Source organism: Vicia villosa, linkage group LG2 (assembly GCF_029867415.1).
Source record: "Vicia villosa cultivar HV-30 ecotype Madison, WI linkage group LG2, Vvil1.0, whole genome shotgun sequence".
In the NCBI taxonomy this organism is placed as follows: domain Eukaryota; kingdom Viridiplantae; phylum Streptophyta; class Magnoliopsida; order Fabales; family Fabaceae; genus Vicia; species Vicia villosa.
Window position 1 is genome coordinate 12,923,873 of NC_081181.1, and position 22,590 is coordinate 12,946,462.

At 33.1% G+C, this 22,590-nt stretch overlaps 1 protein-coding gene across 3 annotated transcripts; it reads left to right on the plus strand.

Moving 5' to 3' along the window:
- The first annotated feature begins 15,508 nt into the window (after positions 1 to 15,508).
- LOC131649237 (serine/threonine-protein kinase STY46-like) lies at positions 15,509 to 22,329 on the plus strand. Of its 3 annotated transcripts, none has more exons than XM_058918999.1 (16): positions 15,509 to 15,814; positions 16,387 to 16,501; positions 17,781 to 17,881; positions 18,055 to 18,174; positions 18,491 to 18,545; positions 18,815 to 18,925; positions 19,268 to 19,318; positions 19,411 to 19,586; positions 19,697 to 19,804; positions 20,137 to 20,210; positions 20,314 to 20,489; positions 20,657 to 20,752; positions 21,139 to 21,219; positions 21,309 to 21,362; positions 21,504 to 21,638; positions 22,181 to 22,329. In XM_058918999.1, exons 1-16 carry the CDS (start codon positions 15,594 to 15,596, stop codon positions 22,250 to 22,252), a joined length of 1,746 nt encoding a protein of 581 aa, XP_058774982.1. In that variant the 5' UTR covers positions 15,509 to 15,593; the 3' UTR covers positions 22,253 to 22,329. The 3 variants fall into 3 exon arrangements, with proteins under 3 accessions (XP_058774982.1, XP_058774981.1, XP_058774983.1); XM_058918998.1 differs by having other exon boundaries at positions 15,510 to 15,814; positions 18,052 to 18,174; XM_058919000.1 differs by lacking the exons at positions 21,139 to 21,219; positions 21,309 to 21,362; positions 21,504 to 21,638; positions 22,181 to 22,329 and adding an exon at positions 21,021 to 21,044 and having other exon boundaries at positions 15,510 to 15,814; positions 18,052 to 18,174.
- The last annotated feature ends 261 nt before the right edge of the window (positions 22,330 to 22,590 follow it).

Here is a 22,590-nt window from a genome sequence, read left to right on the forward strand (position 1 = left end):
GTTGTTGGTGGAAGTTGTTGATTATGCATTGCGATGCTTATATGACAATATAGATGTTTATATGTTGACTTGTTGAAAATGCTTATATATTGGTAATGACACTTATATGTTGACTTGTTGAAGATGCTTATATGTTGACTCGTTGAAGATGCCTATGTGTTGACTTGTTGACGATGCTTATATAATGACTTGTTGAATATGTTTCTATGTTGATATCATGACTATTCATTGATGATGTTTATGCTGATGTTGTGTGAGGCGGTAATTCATTTATAATCTTTATCTAATATGTGATTTATCATGATCCTATTTATATAGTTTGATATCTCACCCTTGCTGCTAATGTTTCCCCTACCATGGGAAATGTGCAGGTACTCAAGTATAGCTGTGGAAGTTTGTTGCTTCATCGAGTCCAGTTGGTGTGTCGCTCTGATATGTAGCACTCGGGGGGTTGCTTATATCGTTATTTCTAGGTTATTGATGTTTTAGTTGTTGTTATTATAACCATTGATTCAAAGTTGAATAATATGAAGTACTTATTATACTTCAAAGTAGTTTGAGTTGAGATAAGCTGATAGTTGACGATTAATTCGAATGCTATGTATCATTGTTGAATGAAATACAAGTTGAACATTTAAGTTGATATGTGATACTCCAATGTGTTATTTGAAATTTTAAATACTTTGATATTTTCCGCATTATAATTTTCGGGTAGAATTTGGGGTGTTACACTGTGTGAGTGTGAGTGAAATCTATTTTTTCTGCACAAGTTTAAAGATGAGTGAAAGCAATTTGAATACCAAACTTCCAGTTCTTGATGGTAAAAAATGGAATAGATGGATGATTCAAATGCGTGTATTATTTGGTGCTCAAGATGTTCTAGATCTTGTCACTGGAGGATATGTTCCGGTTGCAGAGGATGCAACGGAAGAACAAAGAGAAGCGCAGAGAGAGACGAAGAAGAGAGATCAAAAGGCGTTGTTCTTCATCCATCAGTGTGTGGATGTGAATGTGTTTGAGAAGATTGCTGATTCTATGACGTCAAAGGAGGCGTGGGATATACTGGTCAAGTGTTACGGTGGTGACATATTAGTGAAGAAGGTGAAGCTTCAATCCCTAAGAAAGAAATATGAGAATCTCAACATGAAGAACAATGATAAAGTCTCTGAGTATATCTCTAGATTGATTGTGATCACTAATGAGATGAAGGCTTGTGGAGAAACTCTTTCTGAACAAGTAATCATAGAGAAGATATTGAGGTCACTTACTCCTCAATTTGATTATATTGTTGTATCTATTGAACATTCTAAAGATCTGAAAACCATGAGAATAGAAGAGTTACAAAGCAGTTTAGAAGCACAAGAGTTGCGCCTGACTGAGAGAACTTCTGAGAGAGAAGTTGAGCAAGCTCTGAAGGCTTCTTTTGTCAAGAAGGACCAGAAGCAGCATAGACGTGGTGATAGATTCCAGAAGGAAGCCTCAACTTCTGATGAGAAGAGATACCAGAAGGGAAAGGATAAGAAGAAAGTTCAATGTTACTGTTGCGAACAGTTTAGCCATTTTGCTAGAGACTGTTTGGAAAACAAAGGAAGGAGATCAGAAGAAGCAAATATAGCCAGAGGAGGTTCAGATGATGAACATGTGCTATTGATGGCTTCAAAGTCTGACGGAAGATGTTCGTCAGAGTGGTGGTATATGGACACTGGGTGTTCAAATCACTTGACTGGAAACAAACATTGGCTGATAGATTTTAACTCTGAAAGGAGGACAAAAATAAGATGTGCTGATGATAAGTATCTTTATGCAGAAGGTATGGGAAATGTCAAAGTCAAAGTGAAGAATGAGAAGAATGTTCTGATCAAAGACGTTTGGTATGTTCCTGGAATCAAAAGCAATCCGATGAGTGTGGGTCAGCTCATCGAGAAAGGTTTCTCAGTTGTTATGAAGAACAACCTCTTGAAGTTGTATGATTCCAATCAGAAGTTGATTATGCAATCTGAACAGGGAAGCAACAAAACATTCAAGGTGAATGTAGAAACAACTGAAACAAAGTGTCTGAGTGCTGAAGGCTCAGAAGGTGATAGTAAGTTGTGGCATAAGAGGTTGGGGCACTTGAACTATAGAAGCCTGGGGCATCTTAGTTCTAATAAGCTTGTACATGGAATTCCAAAGATTGTGAAGCCTAAGAAGTCATGTGAGGTATGCATGAAAGGCAAGCAACCCAGATTGCCATTTGTATCAGAAGTTGCTCCAAGAGCAAAGCATGCTCTGGGAGTAGTGCACTCTGATGTGTGTGGACCATTTCTAGAACCTTCACTTGGAGGAAATAAGTATTTTGTGTCTTTTGTGGATGAGTTCACAAGAATGACGTGGGTAACACTTATCAAGTTTAAGATTGAGGTGTTCACAGAATTCCAGAAGTTCAAGGTGAAGGCTGAGAAGCAGAGTGGTCAGAAGATAAAGATTCTCAGAACGGATGGTGGAGGTGAGTATAACTCCACAGAATTCCAGAAGTTCTGTGATGATAATGGAATTGAGCATGATGTTACTGCTCCCTATATTCCTCAACACAATGGTCTTGCTGAACGTAGAAATCGTACTTTGCTTGATATGACGAGAAGTATGCTAAAAGAGAAGAAGCTTCCTCATAATCTATGGGGAGAAGCTGTTGCTACTGCAACATATGTTCTCAACAGGTGTCCAACGAAGAGGCTGAAGGAAATTGTTCCTTTAGAGCAGTGGATTAAAGAGAAACAAAGTGTTAGTCATTTGAAGGTTTTTGGTTCTGTATGCTACAAACATGTTCCAAAAGCTAGAAGGAAGAAGCTGGATGATAGGAGTAGAGTGATGTTATTGGTGGGGTACCATAATACAAGTGCATATAAGCTCTATTGTCCAGAAACTAATAGAGTTAAAGTCAGCAAAGACGTCATTGTGAAAGAATCAGAAGTTTGGGATTGGAGAGAGTCTCAACCAACTTCTGAGGTAGAGATAACTTTTGAAGAAGAGTTAGAATCAGGAGATGAAGAATCTTCTGAAGATGAGTTAGAAGATGAAGAATCTTCTGAAGATGAGTCAGATGGTGAATCTGATTCTGATCCATATTCTAATGATGATCCAGAGTCTGGTGGTAGTCATGATTCTGGAAGGGAAAACTCTGAAGATGTAGAATCTAGAGGACAAGCTTCTGGAAACGATCATGGAGGTGGTGACTCTGGAGTAGCTGACTCTGAAGTAGCTCAGCGACCACAAAGAGTCAGAACTATACCTAGAAGGTTTGTAGATTTTGACATGTTGCAAGACACAGAAGTTGACTCAAAAGGAGAGGTCATTCAGTGTGCCATGTTAGTAGATTCTGAACCAGTGAGTATAGAAGAAGCACTCAAGAAGAAGGCCTGGCTTAATGCCATGAAATAAGAACTTGAGGCTATAGAAAGAAACAAGACTTGGAAGCTGACAGAACTTCCAAAGAAGAAGAAAGCCATCAGTGTCAGATGGGTTTTCAAGGTAAAGCTGAAGCCAGATGGATCAGTTGGTAAACACAAAGTGAGGCTAGTGGCTAGAGGTTTTCTTCAGAAACATGGACTAGATTACTTTGAGGTGTTTGCTCCTGTAGCTAGACATGAAACAATCAGACTGGTGATTGCGTTAGCTGCAAACAGAGGTTGGTCCTTGATGCATCTAGATGTAAAGTCTGCATTTCTGAATGGTCCATTACAAGAGGAGGTATACGTGTCACAACCCCCTGGATTTATGAAAAAGAATCAGGAAGGGATGGTGTACAAATTACACAAAGCTCTGTATGGACTGAAGCAAGCACCCAGAGCTTGGAATTTGAATATTGATTCATTTTTCAAGAAGCAAGGGTTTCAGAAGTGTGAGATGGAATATGGAGTCTATGTGCAACATTATGGAAGCAATATGATTCTGTTGTGCCTTTATGTTGATGACATATTGCTTACATGAAGTTGTTCAAAAGATCTGATGAAGTTCAAGAAGGTGCTGATGAATGAGTTTGAGATTACAGACCTTAGGAAAATGTCATATTTTCTAGGGATGGAGATTTTGTACTCAAACGATGGTATCATTCTGCATCATCTGAAGTATGAATTAGAACTTCTGAAGAAATTCAAGCTGGAGAATTTCAAAGCTGCTGTGACACCGTCAGAAACGAATCAGAAGTTAGAATTTGATTCTGAAGGTGAAGATGTTGATGCTACGATATTCAAGCAATTGGTGGGTTCTCTCAGGTATTTGTGTAATACCAGGCCTGGTATATGCTATGCAGTTGGAATGGTTAGTAGGTTCATGAGTAAACCTAAGTGATCCTATTACCAAGCTGCTGTCAGAATTTTGAGATATGTCAAGGGAACTCTGAAGTTTGGAATATTGTTTCCTTCTGGGAGAAAGGAAGAATCAGAGTTATTGAGTTATTCTGATTCTGATTGGTGTGGAGACAAAGTTGATAGAAGGAGTACTTCTGGATATCTGTTTATGTTTCTGGGAGGTCCTATTTCTTGGAGTTCTAAGAAGCAACCTGTTGTTGCTCTATCAACCTGTGAAGATGAGTACATCGCAGGTGTTGTAGCTGCATGTCAAGCTGTGTGGCTTCTGAACTTATTAGAAGATCTGAAGATTAAAGTGAAGAAGCCTCTGAAGTTGATGATTGATAACAAGTCTACAATAAATCTTGCCAAGAATTCTGTGTTACACGGAAGAAGCAAGCATATTGAGACTAAGTATCATTTCTTGAGAAGCCAAGTCCAGAATGGAACATTAGAAGTTGTGCACTGTAGCACCCAGAAGCAGATGGCAGATGTTCTGACGAAGGCGATCAAGACGAATCAATTTCTGCTCTTAATGGATGGAATTGGTGTTGTTAGTTTTGATTGAAGAATGTGAATTAAGGGATGGTATTGAAGAGTAATTCAATATCCAGAAAAGATGAGCATCAGAAGTTCTGATGTGGGCTGATCTTTTGATGATTACTCAGAAGATGTTGTGATCTTCTGATGGTTACTCAGAAGATGTTGTTGACTAGAAGATGTTATCTTCTGGGTCCCATTAGCTTAGCTGTTTAGTAGTAAAGGTACTTTAGTATTTTGTAGTATTGTAATGTTTGTACCTTAAACTTGTTCACTAAGTTTAGTCTGTTAGGGCCTACGTGGCAAGAATTTTCTTTTGTATAAATAGCCTTGTAGTAGCTATAATTTATTAACAACAACTTTATTCTCTCTCATTAATTTTTGCGCCGTTATTCTCTTTGTCATGATATTTATTCATTGTGCACCAACAATTAGATACATTAATTCTAAATTTGAGTTATTCTCCGTAGGTTCTACATGAATCATTACAATATTAACCATTAAATCCTATAGTAAATACCCATAGTCAATATTTTGTCTATAATAATAGGCGCTTTTTACCACCATAGATCCAAAATGGGCTTTGAGTTTAAGATAAGACTTGTCGGCCCTTTTTTAAGCTTTACATCACATGGATGTTCATAGGCTTTAAAGCTAAAATAATTACCTAAGATATGACATGTAGAGTGAAGCATGGAAAAGATTGGGCTAGATCCAAAAAAATTAAAGGAAAAATTACTAATGCACAATTAAGATCCAAAGTTTGCAAACAATCTATAAGACAAGTATTATGTATGTGAAATGCCCAAAAAATCCACTAAAATTCTATCAAAAGTGCGTAAAAATGTAATGATCACTTATCTAATCCAAATGTCACTGGAAACTTAATCAACCTCGATATGACAAAGTGTTAGAGCAAGGTCATTACACAATCCATGTGTATATTTGGGCCATTCCCGTAATGTAAATCTTCCACAATATCTTCTAAGGACGTTATTTGGATTCAAAAATCCATTATCTAGTCTCGTACTAGTTATTTCATGGTGACAAAGAGAAATAAGTTAGGCCTTATGTCCAGATTGGAAATGGAATAGAGATCACATATATTAATGAAATAAATCTAATTTAATTTAATTTAATAAATGATCAAATTAAATTTTAATGAACATTGTATACATTTTATGTAAACTAAGTTGATGATACTCTAATAGACAATGTTGCATATTGTAACAATGCTTAATAAACTAAGGGCCAATAAAAGAACAACCCAAAATAATGAAGGGATCAAGAGCCTTACAATAAGAGATAGATTATTGGATCTGGGGGCTCAAGATCATTAAACACATTTCCTTTAAAATATGTGTCCCCGAAAGAAAGGTCTAGCGGCTCACATCCTAGAACCCTAATTTAAAGTTATAACGAAGGTCTCATATTCAAGTACATATTATTTTTATCTTAAAACCCTTTACTTACATTCATCACTAACTTAGGCGTTAGACTGTTTGTAAGTACCCCCGCCACTGGACCCGAGTAGAAGGTGTCCATTTATTCATCGAAATTCTTCATCATATCACAATTCTTCATCTTTATGTGAACCATAAAGGTTTAATCAGATTCATTTTGTGCCATTTATGGGGAATGTTCCTTAATGTTTCCATTTTTACACTTTGATGGTGGATTTTTGCGACACACTAGCCACACAACTACAATATAGGGGAACATCGGGATTCCTCGAGGTAGCACCCTTAGGACACACAAGGTCGAACATTAAATATTCGTGATCAAACTACCATTTAGAGTGATAAAGACATAACATGGGGAAGACAAATATTCTTTTCCCAAAACCCACACTTTCCGATGAGATATAAAATCAATGGGACGATATCCATACCATGACCTATGATATGATAACTTTGCATGTCTAGGGAGGATTTACCCATAAATGCTCTGGATAAACATGAAATAGATAATAAATGTTAATCACTCGCCATTTTCAAAGGCATTTCTCACCCAGAAGAAATGATTTGCTACTCCCTTAAGGGAATATAGAAAGAAGGAACAAACATTAAATATAAGTAAAAAAATGTTCTAATAGTGGTAGACTTCCTTTGTCTTTTTACAATACTTTATGGCTTGAGTGAATTTTGAAACCTTACCATTATGGTAACCTCTAGGAGTTTGACAATTCATACACAAAATCTTAGGGTATATGGATTTTCTAATGACATTAGGGTCAGGTTCCTAGTCATTAGATTCAAACACTTTAATAATCACATTGTGGGAAGACTGGCACTAGAGGAGTCATGCATTATGTTATCAAAAATCCACCTCAAGTTAAAATTCTAACCAAACATTGATAAGGTAGATGTGCTCGAAATAAACTTAAAAGTATCTCTTACTTACTCTTTGGCCTCTTTGGAAAAACATTTGTAGAAAGAAAGAAGAAGTATGAAAAATCAATCAGATACACTATAATGTGTAGTGACTCTTATACTTATATTAATAGGTTAAAAAAGTAATACATAAGAAATACAAATGGTCCAAGATCATATACTTAATAATAAACCCTAGTAATATATTATTATAATATATATCTTAATACTCCTCGTAACCAAATATGTCATTGCAAAGTCAAAGGAAGTTAAAGAGGTAGAACAAATAAATTTGAGGAAAATATGATCCAAGATAGAATTTTGAGAGCCCAAGGCACGTTTGATCCTACCCAAGGTGAAACTACAATTTTGAAATGTAATGCATTGCATAAAAGCGTAATGTGTTTCCCCGTGTCCATGTGCAACATACTTATCAAAATGCAAAGTGATTTTACGAGAATTTTAAAATCCATTTCAACCAATTTAGCGTCAATTTTGATTCAAATATAGTTATTTCACAAATAAAGGGAAAGTATCATGTTAAAGATACAATGATGCAACCATACTTAGCAATTATAAAGGTCGTCATGGCTAAATTCAAGAAGGTGGAGATTCAACATATTCCCAAAGAGAAAAATTCAAAAATATACCTCATATTCAAACTCGCCAACTTTATATTATAGGATTGTAACAAGACTAAAATACATGAAACATTGATCTCCTATAGTGTTACTCATAGGGAAAATTCTGTGGGGGGGAATTAAGTGAAGAAACATAACCCATCAGTTGGATGAAACCAATTACCAAGTACATCTTAACCAATTAGATGTTGGTGGATAAGAAGGAAGTCTTGAAGGTTCAATGACATGCATGATCTTATTCCTTGGTGGAAGGGTGCCTATATAGGTAGAGTTTCACTAATCCTTTTGATACATAGCCTAACAAAAGTAAATGAAAAGAATGTTTTGGAGGATGCCCATAAATGGTTGGTACTTGGGAGAAATATCCCTAGAAAAAAGGTCCAAATGTTCAAGTATTATTGGCCGACGATGAACTGGGACGATAAAGGACATGTTCAAAGGTGCCAAAAATTCTAGAGGTACAAAGGTATAGATGTAGCCTTGAAGTGTGGAGATGATTTCTTTATCCTCACCTTGGTTGTTTGAATGGTTAGGGATGGATATCTTGGATCCTTTTCCAATGACTTCTAGTTAGTTGAAATATCTAATCATGGTTTTTGACTACTTAACAAAGTGGATGGAGAACGAACCTTTGGCAAAAAAATCTGCTACATCATCTTTTATTAATACAAAAGAAAAATCATCACCATGTTTAACATTTCATAGGTTGTCATTACCGACAATGGAACATACTTCATTCACAATAGGTTCCACGACTTGTTAGACTAATTGCGTGTAACCCAAAATTTCACTCACTTTCATAGAGCACCATAAGGTCAACAATCTAGTGCAGTCTACAATCATTTTTTTTATTGAGGGGCCTTAGAAAATTATGAAATTGGGCCAAATATCTCAATCATGTTCCAGGGAGTTCTAGACGACCCTCCTCTATTCCACGAGGGAAACATTCTTTTGACTCACCTATAATACAGAGGTCTTTGAGTGGTTGCTGAAAAGACTTGAAAATCAAGAGGATATAATCATCCTAAATCGTAGCAGGAGCAAAGTCTTCTTTGCGAGATTAGGAACATTGGCGGTTACAACAATTGTAATGACTATGTTGCATGAGTGGTTGTTTCTGTAGCTCTCAATATCGCCATTATTTTAGGACTTTTATCGATGATTTGTGCATGGTGGAAATTGAACACTTGGCAAACTACGGTGAAGAGACAATTGTATCTCGTGGAATTTTGCAAGAATCAGATGTTAGATTCTCATAGACGGTGCCACTATTTTATTTAGGAGCCAAAAATAGTTGACGACTGAGTGATATTAAGTTCAATTGTGATGGAGTGAGTTCCTAGAATGATGAAAAGGGGAGGGCCGGCAAGATTAGCACTATAACGCCCTAATTCTAGGATGCATATTTTATTAAATAATCATAGTTTAGTTTCACCAATAGGGTGTCACATATTCTTAGCAGGAAACATTTTTCACAGCTTAAACATATCACACCAAAATATATAAAAAAATTTAAACAACATCTCATGGTCTCAAATAGAATTAACTTTAAATTGAATAAAATATTAGTTTCATAGTAATTTAACAATAAGCATAATAAAGAAATAATAACCCCATCCCCAGTGTTACACTATCAGAGCGACACCAAGTACTAAACAGGGCCATTTTCCACACAATAGCATATAAGGCTTCTCAGTCTCTATCTGAGTATCTGCATCATAGGCGTAAACCCAACACAACAAGAAAAATAGGGGTGAGAATACACTTAACATATGTTAGCGGTGAAAAAGAAAGAAAGGATAGATATCATCTACAATAATCATCAACAATAGATTATTCACACAACACAACAACAATCAATTCACAACGCAAGTATGTTACATAAATCATCCCTTCGCTAATCACGTCTCTAGATTATACGACACACCACTAGTTCTATCTCTGAACATGGCAACATCAACACCTAACTCATACATGATGCATGAGTGAAAATTAAACAACATACAAGTTTCACCTCAACCTTCACATGCATAATTCAAAAATGGTTCCATCTCTGAACCAAATACAGTAGCATAACAGCATCACGACAGAAGACCACACGATACTCGATTTAAACTCCAATTCTAACACAAACCATCAATAATTATTAAAATCAGTTTAAAAAGTCAAAAGCATATAATCAACACCAAACGGGACTCCATAGTGAAAATCGATACTCAACAAAATCAAACAATCACAATAACAGAACTCTCTCAAAGAAATCGAGTAGAAATGAATCGACTTAGTGTTGTCATCCTCACCAGGCGACATAACAGCTCGATGAGCGAGCTCTTGCTAGGTTAAGTTCCTCCTTGCCGAGATATCTCACAAAACCAGAGCCCCTATTCTCTTTGCACAGCTCGTCAGGCGAACCTCCGGTCTCACCAGGCGAAAACGCACTAAACTGCAAAAATCATAATGCAATTTTCTACCATTGGAGCTCCCCGAAAGTTTCGATTTTGACTTTGATTCACCCAAATCATATATATTTCTTTAAACATATATTATACCACGATTACTACTTCACATAGTCACTGATTTTACCTTCAATCCACCAAATTGACGTGAATTCAAGTTTAACACTAAACACACATTAATGACAACATCACAACAAATCCATACAATTATATCATGCATAATTTACAACACAAAATTGAGCATACATCTCCTATTAACCATATCAATAACAATAAAATTCATACCAATTCCTCTCAATGACAAACAAACATCAACAATAGTGAAAAAGATGAAAAACCTATCGGAGGATGATGACCCCTCTCTACCCTTCAAGCAAATCACACCTATATAAGAGTAATTATCCCCCTTACCTTAACTTTCTAACAATCTCTATGCTTTGGCTATGACTTCTTCCTTTCTTATAACCCATTGTTTTTGCCTTCTCTAAAATATGCTTTTTCTCCTAATTTCCTCCAACTTCAAGTAGTGACAACTCAAAAGCTCCATTAATCCTCTTATTAATATTAACCTAAGTTCACATTTCAACTATTTCACATTGGCCCAACTTATTATTATGTTTACCTCATTCTCTTATATTTTCCAACAATTCTAAATTCCACCCAATCCTCATAAACCACTATTTTATCTTATTTAATGAATTAAAATTATCTAAAATTTTAATTAATTCTCTACACTTTCAATAAATCCCACAAAAATTTCCAAGTACCCAAATAATTAAATAAAAATCAATTTCAATCCAATTAAAAATAGAAATAAAAAAAAATGGGGTGTTACAAGCACTCCAATATCCGAGTTAGAGAATGAATGAGAAATAGTGTGAGTGAAAGAAGGAGTAGAATATGTAAATTTTTTCGCATGCCAAACTTTATATATAGGAGCGGTTAGAACCAATTTCGCTCAATCTGCCATGATATGCTGATCGTTGTCTAATTAAACTATCCCGCCCAATATATTTTGATTTTTTCTTTACCCACCTTCCTATGGGGGTCACCCCCAGCGAAAAACCCATTTTACCCCGCTTCGGAAATGCATTTCCGAAATTTTTTTTTTTCAAAATTTTTTCAGACTTTGGAAGTGCATTTCCGAAAAAATCCCAAAAATTGGGATTTTGACTAATTCGGAGATGCATCTCCGAAACAACAAAAAAAATCTAAAAAATCCCAAAAATTAATTTTAGGATATTAATTAATTCACATATCATAAATTTGATATAATTTATGATTAATGTATAATAATAATTATATATTTTGATATAATTTATGAGTTATGAATAATAATTATTATATATTTCTATCCTGATTCATATTTTAAAATTTAAAATAATTTTAATTAAAAAAATTAAAATAATTTCACTTACAAAATAAGTTATAATTTTTTATTTATATATTTATAATAATTGTTATATATTTATAAAAAAATTAAAAAAATGAGTGTTTTAATTTACATATTTATATAATAATTATAATAATTATTCTATATTTATAAAATTTATTATATATTATATATTTATATATTTATATAATAATTATAAAAATTAAAAAAACGAGTGTTTTAATTTATAATAATTATTATATATTTATATATTTATATAATAATTATTATATATTTATATATTATATATTTATATATTTCACTTACAAAATTAATAATTATGATTATATATTTATATATTTCTATTCTGATTCATAATTAAAAATGAATTATAATTTTTTATTTAGTTTAAAAAATTTAAAAAATGATTTTATCTTAATTTTATTTAATGAATAAATTTTATACTTAATTTTATATAATTCAAAATTTACTTATGAAATTAAGATCTTTTTGATTTATATAAGTTAATAAAATAATTTTTAACTTTAAAATTGTTTAGGAAATTTTGATTCAACTTAATAAAATTTACCTTCATTTTATTGATTCACTTTCATTTTATACCTATTAATTGTATTGATTCACCTTGATTTTATTTTTTTTAATAATTATTGAATTATTTCGGAAGTGTATATCCGAAACATTCCAAGACCAATTTAGTCTTGGAATATTTCATCTCCGAAAACACCTCCCTCTTTCAAAAAGGGGTGTTTTCAGAAATGCATCTCCGAAAACTCAAACAAGGGGTGTTTTCGGAAATGCATCTCCGAAAACTCAAAAAGGGGGTGTTTTCGGAAATGTATCTCCGAAAACACATTTTTTTCATTTTTTCGGAAGTGCATTTCCGAAAACACTTTTTTTTTTCCAATAAAAGTACGTTTTCGAAAATGCATTTCCGAAATAAGGGGTATTTTATGAAATTCGCCAGAGGTGAGTAAGAAGGTTATGAGATGGATAAAGAAATTTTCTATATTTTAGTGAGGTTGTACCTATTTTTCACGTCATTCTTGGCAATGCTTGCTTTTGGACATTCATGTGGATCTTATAAACGACCAATATCAACTTTTTATATATTATAAATCAATTTTGATTTATTCAATATAATAAATGATTTATTACTCCCTCCGTTTTTTATTATAAGTCGTTTTAGACTTTTCACATAGTTTAAGAAAAATAATAATTGTTGTATGAAAATGAGAAATTAGGAATGTTTTTATAAAATTATCCTTCATTAATGACATGTGAAAGATAAATTTATATAATTGAAAGGAGAGAGAATAATAAATATTTAAGGATATAATAGAAAAAATAGCATTAATTATTCATTGGAATTGTAAAGCGACTTATATTTAAATACAATTTTTTTTTCTAAAACGACTTATAATAAAAAACGGAGGGAGTAGTTAAAGATTTTTATTGAATATTGAGAAATTTAATAATTTTCTTAAAATGATTTGAAATTATGTTACAAGTATGTTGACAACTTACTTAAAACACGATAATTTTTACAATTATTTTAATAATTTTCTCTAAGAGCACATGCTAAGAAATTATTAAAAAAAATTATGTTAAAAAAATATAAATTTTTAACTTCTATTTCTATATAAATTTTAATATTAAAATAGATTATCAAAATGAATCCAGTAATATAAAATTTTAAAACAAAAGTTTCAAATTTAATTACAAGTTTTTTTAACATGTGTCCCAAGTTATTACTCCCTCCGTCCCATAATGAATGACCCAATTGGAATAATTTAGTGTCCCAAAATGAATGACCCATTTCAATTTTCAATAAATTTTTTCCTATTCTACCCTCTAATTAATTAAACTTTCACAATTTCCAATATATGATTAGGGGTGCTATGATAAAAATGTTATTCTCTCTCTTACTTTTCTACACTTTTCTTAATATGTGTGAAATAGTGGGCTGGGTCACTCATTGTGGGACGGAGGGAGTATTAACCTATTTTTATTTATAATTAGAGGCTAACAATTTTTTTGAACATTCCATATACAAAATTTATTTTATTTTAGTTTTAATGGACACATGTGAATGCCATACTATTCTTGTGGTGATTGTCATGTATTTACATAGTCGAATTTCCTCATTTCACTTGACACGAGTATAATATATTAATGTTTCTTTTTTTTTTTTTTGGTGGAAATATATTAATGTTTCTCTAATTAATTATTTTTTGGATAGAAACCCTAATTAATTATTGTTTGCTACTAATCCGTGATTAATAGTAGTAATATATAGATAGATAGATGATTGTCAATGTGATAATTTTGTTTAAGTTGATTGGCATAATCCTCGCTAACCTCTTCAACAACTTTCCCAAAATGAACATATTGAATTGACTTATGCCATTTTATAATGATAAATTAAAAAATTAATACTGCAAAAGCATAAAGAAAAAAAAATTAAAAACAAAACCGTTTTAATTGAGAAGACGAGATTGGACTTTCCAGAATGAGCTTATCCAAATGTGTGTGGGCTTCCAGAATAATATGCCACGTCATTCCTACTCACTCTGTAGTTTTCCACCTAATTATAGATATCTTGTTTTATAATCTTTTATTCCACGTTTATTTTTTTTCCAAATTCGTAATTTGTTATTATTGTGGGGTCAAGTTCTTTTTTGCAGAGATTAATTCTTCTTTTGGTTCTTCCATATGAATTTTAATGCCAATTCATTTCAGTGTTGAAATCATCTCATTGTTTGTTTTTATTAATTTGGTCATTGTTGTTTTACTTATTTATGTAAATTAATTTATTGTCGAACAAAGTTAGAAATGCCACTAAAAACTTACTGACTCATATGCTTATCCAAAAACATTATCCAAAAATATTATCATCTGTTTAAGGAAAAAAAGAGTTCATTTAAAAAAAATATAATTAATAACGTTAAATAGAAAAAATATCAACCCAATATTTTATGTTTATTTTTTGATAAACAATAATATATTTAATCCCAAATATTAGGGATACTCAACACGAAAACAAACTGCCTCAACAATTCAACTAATATAATTGTTACAAAAACTCTTCATTCTTAAAATTAAAAATAATCAAGTTATGCAATATTTTCTTTAAAAGTAATAAATTTCATCTTATCATTTTAGTTTGGCTTTCTTTTATTTATCGTTAAAAGGTGTAAAATAATTAAGTTATTATAATTTTTTCATCATATCAAGCTTTTTTTTACTTAATTTATACAAGAGGAAAATAATTAAGTTTGATAATTTAAATTTTAAACATATCTTTCTCTATCACATTTTGAAAAAAAAAAAAATTCTCATATCTTTAACAGATTTGGTGTTACTACGGTGATAAAAATATAAATATTCAAATAACCTTGGCTTAGATAAAAATACAATTTATTAAAATGTAATAATTCTATTTTTATTTTTTATGTAACCAACAACAAATATCACTTTTCATAGAAACCATCCAAGGGAGTTATCATCATTATTTTAAACAATAAATTTTATCATCAAATTATTCTCTTACAATAATATTTCATTATCTTATTATTTGATTAATATTTTAGTAAGTAATATAACATTGTAAAAAAAACCTCGTGATTATAGATATACTTAAATATTTATTTAATAATTTGCAAATGGCTTCACACATATTAATTAATGATCTTTTATTTTTTTATTGAATTATATTATTAAGTTTTTTTAATGTTTAAGAAATGTCTTAAGTTTATAAATAGTTACGATGGAGAATAAATTTATAACAAATAGACCATTGTTTCCTTTCCTTCCTCACCACAATAAAAGCGAAATTTTAGTTATTTCACGTGAAACTCGTTCGTTCGATGTTGATGGTGGCGAAGGAAGACAACGAAAGCTGCGGCAGCGGAGTGCACCACCGCACGTCGTCCACGTCATCGGCTCCGTCGCAGAGTCGGCAGCATCGCCAGAAACTCGAAGTGTACGATGAGATTCTTCGCCGGCTCATTTCAACCGGTAACGAAGAAGCTTTGCAGCCTGGATTTAACGATCAGCTTTGGGCTCATTTCAACCGTCTTCCTACACGGTTGTTGTCTTGCATTTTCAATTGCACTATCTCTCTCATGTTCGCGTATTTTTCATCGTTTTATGAGAATATTATTCTTCTTATTGTTTGTGATTGTGTTTATATGAGGTTTTGCAGTGGATTTGTTTCGTTTTAAGCGTGAATTTATGAAGTAGAATTAACAATGATTTTGTTCGTTATTTTTAAAATTCGGTTGAAACCGCGTGCATGCAAGAGATTGAATCTTGATAATTTGGCTTTGATAGTTGTTTGGCTTTGATAGTTGGATGAATTTTGTGATTCCTTTTTGTTAATGTATTATGATTGATTAGGTTTTCTAGTTTTATTTCTCTTTTTCTCTGTGGAGCACCGACACCTCTCGAAAAAGTGTATTGTGTTAGTATGTGTATGAAAGGACACTCCACACTTGTTATTATGTTTAATTTATTCAATTTTTAAAAAAATTATTGCCTGTATCTGCGCTTCATGGCTCCTTCTTTTTAAAATTATTACCGGTGTCTGTGCTTCGTAGCTCTTTCTTTTTAAAATATTTTTGGTTTTTGGAAGAGATTTGAGGGTATTTTGTAATGCAGGTATGCGTTAGATGTGAATGTAGAAAGGGCGGAAGATGTTCTTATGCACAAGAGATTACTTCATTTAGCGCATGATCCTGCTAATAGGCCTTCAATTGAAGTTCACTTAGTCCAGGTGACTTGACCCTTACAGTGCTATTAATTCAAATCCTTGCAGTTTTCATTTGTTAGTGCTTTCATTTTGTGCGGCATTGTTGTTTTGCTATGCTCCGTTGACTAATTAGTTATCATCATTCACAATCTCTGTAGCACTGACACCTCTGAAAAAAGGTCATTCACAATCTCTGTAACACCGACACCTCTGAAAAAAGGCGTGTCTGTGTCAGAAACTGACACCGACGCTTGTTATTATGTTTAATTTATTCATTTTTTTTCAAATTATTATTGGTGTCTACATGTCGGTGTTGGTGTCGTGTTTCCGGTGTCCGTGCTTGTTCGCGACTGGTTCATTTCATTCTTGGAGGATACCTATTAAAATGTATATGTTCCAATCAGGGATCCCTATATGCTTTGACTAGCTGAATAAGATCAAGCCTTTGGAGTATAATGGTGTTGTTGAACACCCTCTGGAACAATTTATTTTGTAAATTATTTACATTTTATTCAAGTAATTTTTTTTCCGCCTAGACTCTCTAGTCTTGAATGAAATATATATTTTTCACATGCGACTGAAACAGATTTATAAATAGTCATTAAAGCAATACCATACTTGACACAGCTCACTACAACCATACCATACTCCAATTAATTGTGTTTCTGAGGTGATTTGATCAAGCATACCATTGAGAAGATGTAAGCCGAGGTCAAAAACAAGTCACCATAGTTACTTATATTGGGAAGGTCAAATTAAATTTTAAATGATTATTTGTAACTGAAATAGCATGTGCTTTAAATGTCAAAATAGGGGTCTTCTTTTAGGTTTGTTGTCATGAGCATAATTAACATTTATGCTGTATGTGTATGATCTATGATGCCTAAGTAATCTAATCGGCATGCTCTAAATTTTTCACTACCCCGTTGACTGAAGGAATATAGTACTTTTTGAATTTCTACCTGTTTTCATATATCATTATGGATGATTCATTTAAGCTACTTTTGGTATACTAGCGTTGTAACTGAGGAAAATCTCTTACAGAGTGTCTCTTTTGTTGGTGTGTCATCGGTATGTCTGTATTTTCTTTCACAAGATCAAGCTGCATTTGTCTAGTTGAATTGTCTCTTGTTAAGTAATCAGATATTTTTTATGTTTCTGAACGGTTAACATTATGGCTTCCCCCCATGGTCTTCAAGTTCTTCTGAGTTTCAGTTTTCATATCTTGACTTGAGCAGTATGATTCATATCATTTACTTTGTTTCATCTGACCAATATTATTTCGGTGTTGGAATCTGTGCAGCTTCATCCCTCATCTGATGAAAACCCAGCTGACTCTTTCCAATCATATGCTCCTAGGGTAGATTCTGGTCAAAGCTCTCCTAAATATTCAAGCAGGCAGGGGTATCATTTTCTCACTTATTATCCTGATTTAAAAAAAAGTAAAATTGTAGGATGCTCTTATCACAAAGCTCAAGTAATAGCTATATGTAAAGGCCAACCAATTATTCTAGTTAGTTGGACTCGATGGCTGTAATATTCAGTTCTGATTCTGTTTTCTCTATATTTGTCAGTAGTATATTCCCACCTCCTGCTTTTGGTTCTTCTCCTAATCTTGAAGCACTGGCTCTTGAAGAAAATGATTCTGAAGACTCGGAAGAGGAACGATATGTACATGCAAGTGTACAATATTCACGGTGAGATTTCTGTTGCAAGCTTTTTTTGGCCTAGACCTGGAAAATATATTTAAACACTGACCTGGAGTCTAGATTACTTTTCCTCTCCTTTTTATGTGGGGGTGGATCTGAAGATTTAACTCAGCTCTTCTATAACACTAGCACTTTCCATATATCTGCTTTTCAGTTATATTAATATCTCGTTGGTATTCTTGAGGTTGAGATGCTGATAATTATTATTCTTAAGATCTGAAGATTTAACTCAGCTTTGGTACATTAATTAAATTTTGAATGCTTGATAAAAAAAATCAATTATATGTCACTGAAAATGATGTAGGCCCATGCATGAAATCACTATCTCAACAGATGACAAGCCAAAGCTTCTCAGCCAGGTATGTGATAGCTTTTTCTTATCAAAATATTATGTATATTAAAACCATCTTTTTTCCTAAACAAGTAGCACAAATTTAGAGTTCATCACTTTTGGTTCATATATTATCAAAACGCGTGATTGATGGATTGGACAATATTTGACTCGGCTGGATCAGGCATTCAGACCTAACCTACACATAGTCACCCTACTTATGTAAACTTAATTAGGACTAACTTTGAATGCCGTGTGATAAATGAGAGCATCTCAAAGGCGTGGTTGCTTCTGCAGTTAACTGCTTTGCTTGCTGAGGTTGGACTGAACATCCAAGAAGCACATGCTTTTTCCACAACTGATGGTTACTCTTTAGATGTGTTTGTTGTTGAAGGCTGGCCCTATGAGGTATGCTGATAATCATTTGTTATTGTTACCAGTTTTTTGGGATGGGTGCATAATGGAATAAAAGTGAGAAGTTTCTTTCAAAATTTAATGTCATGGACCCTTATATTTATCTTGAAAGACATAATATTCAAATTCATAGTGATTTAAACCATATTACAGCTACCATATTTCAGTTCACAAGCACCAGTTTATCAACATTATTGTCTGGAATATGCTTTTATTGTATTCTAGAATACTTTGTTATGTCACTCTCTGCCGTCAGTTTTGCTCTCTTTTTATTATCCAAGTATTTTGAAAAGGCTTAGCTAATGGGGCTGTGTTGATTATTTGGTTTGAAAACAGGAAACAGAGAAGCTAAAAGCAACTTTGGAAAAGGAAGTCTTGAAGATTGAGGTAACTCAACCCCTTTTTCTGTTTCTTAGAGAACTGCTATATAGTCAATTTGACAAAAGTTCAATAATTGAATTCTTATGGACTACTTTCAGAGACATGAGAGGTCCAGGCGGCAATCAATATCATTTGTTGATGAGTGTGATCAAGCAAGGATGAACAATGAGCTGGATCATTTGAATATTCCAAATGATGGGACAGATGTTTGGGAAATAGATCCCAAACATTTGAAATATGGAACTCAAATTGCATCTGCGTCATACGGTGAACTGTAAGTACCCAGCGATCTTGAATTATGCATTTGTGTTAGCTCCACAAACATTCTCTGTAGGCGCCTGTATTATTTCAATTTTAGTTGACCAGTTCTTTAAATTAAATCAGATTTAAAGGTACATATTGTAGCCAGGAAGTAGCCATCAAAGTTCTCAAGACTGAACATGTAAGTACAGAAATGCAGAAAGAGTTTGCTCAAGAAGTCTACATCATGAGGTTTGTTGTATTAAATTTTCTCATTTTTACCATTTGAAGTCTATCTACTTGTTTTTTTTTTTATATAGTAGGGTATCAATGTCAAAATAAATCCTTGGTAAGATGGAAAAACTATCTTTCAAAACGAAAAAATGTGAGAATGCATTTTTAGTGGGGCCAAAAGTGGACGAGCTACAACAACATATAATATCTGCTTTAAGAGCTAGTTTCTTGGTTCTAGTCATCGCATACCAAACTTTTAATGTAGCTGACTTATATTCTGAGCTAGTTTCTTAGTTGTGTTTTCATTTTAAAAGAGTATGCATATACAAACTTGCTGATGGAACTTGCAGAAAGGTTCGACACAAGAATGTTGTGCAATTCATGGGCGCATGTACCAAGCCCCCAGGCTTATGCATAGTTACAGGTGAAATATGATGAATACGTTAATAATTGATTAGATGTGATCTTAAATATTTAGCAATCATCATCAACCCCATTATAATGGCTGTTTTCATTTAAAATGTCAGAGTTTATGTCTGGTGGAAGTGTATATGACTACTTACATAAGCATAAAGGGTGTTTTAAATTTCCTACCCTGCTCAAAGTTGCAATTGATGTTTCTAAAGGAATGAGCTACTTGCACCAACATAACATAATCCACAGAGACTTGAAATCTGCCAATCTTTTGATGGATGAAAATGGTGTATGTTTCCTCTAATTTTGTATTATATGATCTGATCCAATACTTTGTTTGATCTCAACCCTCTCTGTCACTTGCATGCACACCACAGACACAATATACCATATATACGGAATAACATAAACCAGGTATATATCGAAGTGAAAGTTGTATGTGGTGTTATATCACAGGTTGTAAAGGTTGCCGATTTCGGAGTTGCTAGAGTGAAAGTTCAATCTGGGGTTATGACAGCGGAAACTGGGACTTATCGTTGGATGGCTCCTGAGGTAATTTTCTCATAGTTAGGTTGTTCTAATAGCTTGTGTTATCTTGATGAACTTTTCAAGACCCGTTGTCTTTAGAGGATTGGTTGTTTTATTCTTAAGTGCTTATGTTTATTAATTTGATGATTTCTATAGAGTTGTCTTTCTAGAAATATATAACAAATGAAGTTGTTGGCATTACTCAAATATACTACCAATTTTCTTATCCTAGTGTACAGAAAAACACTGTTCTAAAGTGTTCAGTTTTGAGTTTCTTTGTTTTCTTTTCCAGCACACCTAAGATGACCTAACTATCAACATCTTGTGAGTTGTGAGGTAAAACTGGTAGCGAAGGTAGATGTATCATTCATTTTGTCATGTTTTCTTACCATGATTACTCTGCATTGAAGGTTATTGAACACAAGCCATATGATCACAAGGCGGATGTATTTAGTTTTGGAATTGTTTTATGGGAGTTGCTCACTGGAAAGGTATAACATATTTTTACTACTACGGCTACTACTACCTTACCGCTATTCCAAAATTAACCTCTCATAAACTATTGTGTTTTTGCTGCCAGCTTCCATACGAATATTTGACCCCTCTACAGGCAGCCATAGGAGTTGTTCAGAAGGTAATTCTTTTAATTCCGTTGGTAGAATAAACTGAAATATAATGTCTCCTTGCTTCTAGAAACTTTGGGGAAATTGATTTTCATGGTGACTGGAAGGATGTATATTGTATAGAGAATTATTTATGTGTTATAACTTTTCAGGGTAAACGGCCCGCCATCCCCAAGAGTGCTCATCCAAAGTTTGTTCAGATTCTTGAGAAGTCTTGGCAGCAAGATCCAACATTAAGACCCGATTTCTCTGAAATCATTGAGCTCTTGCAGCAGTTAGCTAAGGAGGTATAACAAGGTCACTTTATGTTTTATCTGATATGCATATAGGTAGCTTGACATGTGAGAGTAGCTTACACAAGAGTGAGTCGCTCTAATTTTTGCTTTAAAAAAAAATTGTATCCAATTATTTAGACACATCTTGTATACACTATACATGGAATATACTTGCACATCCATGCACAGGCAAGCATGAGCAATGCTCATTGACATTTCATGTTAAATTCTCGCACCTTTAACAATTCTTTGTGGAATATGAATTTAGCAAAATGAAGCATTGAATCATGTTATATTATTTTGATAATCATTTTATACAATATTTCAATTCAGACTATTTAGACATTGATACAAATAAATGATTTAAAATTTGATATTTGCTTATATTTTAAATTACGCATTAATGTTAAAATAAATTGATTTCATGAATATCTTTTGAATTGTATGAAAGTTTGTCAACTTGATCTTTTGATGATAACTTTCAATTCAACTTCAATGGTTGAATTTATATTTTACAGAAGAATATTGAATGCCTAAATATGTATGTGGAACAGGTTGGAGATGAAGGAGAGCGCCGGGATAGATCGGGAGGATTTCTGTCTGTCCTCAGACGAGGTCATCACTAAGTTTTTGAACTGATGACCTCCACAACTTTGTTATAGCTAGGATCAAAATCATACTGGCCATTTCACTTTTTTTTTTACACAGACATGTACAGTTTTCTTCACGTTTTCTGATTGTTTTATATTAGATTTCTCAGGATTTAAGCCTTTTGAAATTGAAACTGACCAATTACCCATTCCTTAGATTTACGATGGCATTTATTTTTCTTTGTAGAAAAGAGGTTATGGTATCAGGAATGAAAAATGTAAGTCAAAGATGCCTCTTTTCAGCTAAATATTACTAACGTGAAGTATAGTCTTATAATTTTGCCAATTTCTTACATTACAGTTTTTTTTAGTTA

What these genes read in the sequence shown, in the direction of transcription:
- LOC131649237 (XM_058918998.1), top strand. Translation starts at nt 15,594, where the DNA reads ATGTTGATGGTGGCGAAGGAAGACAACGAAAGCTGCGGCAGCGGAGTG. An exon ending in TTCAACCGTCTTCCTACACG is followed by an intron (nt 15,815 to 16,386) that starts GTTGTTGTCTTG and finishes TTTGTAATGCAG; the next exon opens with GTATGCGTTAGATGTGAATG. An exon ending in TCTGCGTCATACGGTGAACT is followed by an intron (nt 19,587 to 19,696) that starts GTAAGTACCCAG and finishes AAATTAAATCAG; the next exon opens with ATTTAAAGGTACATATTGTA.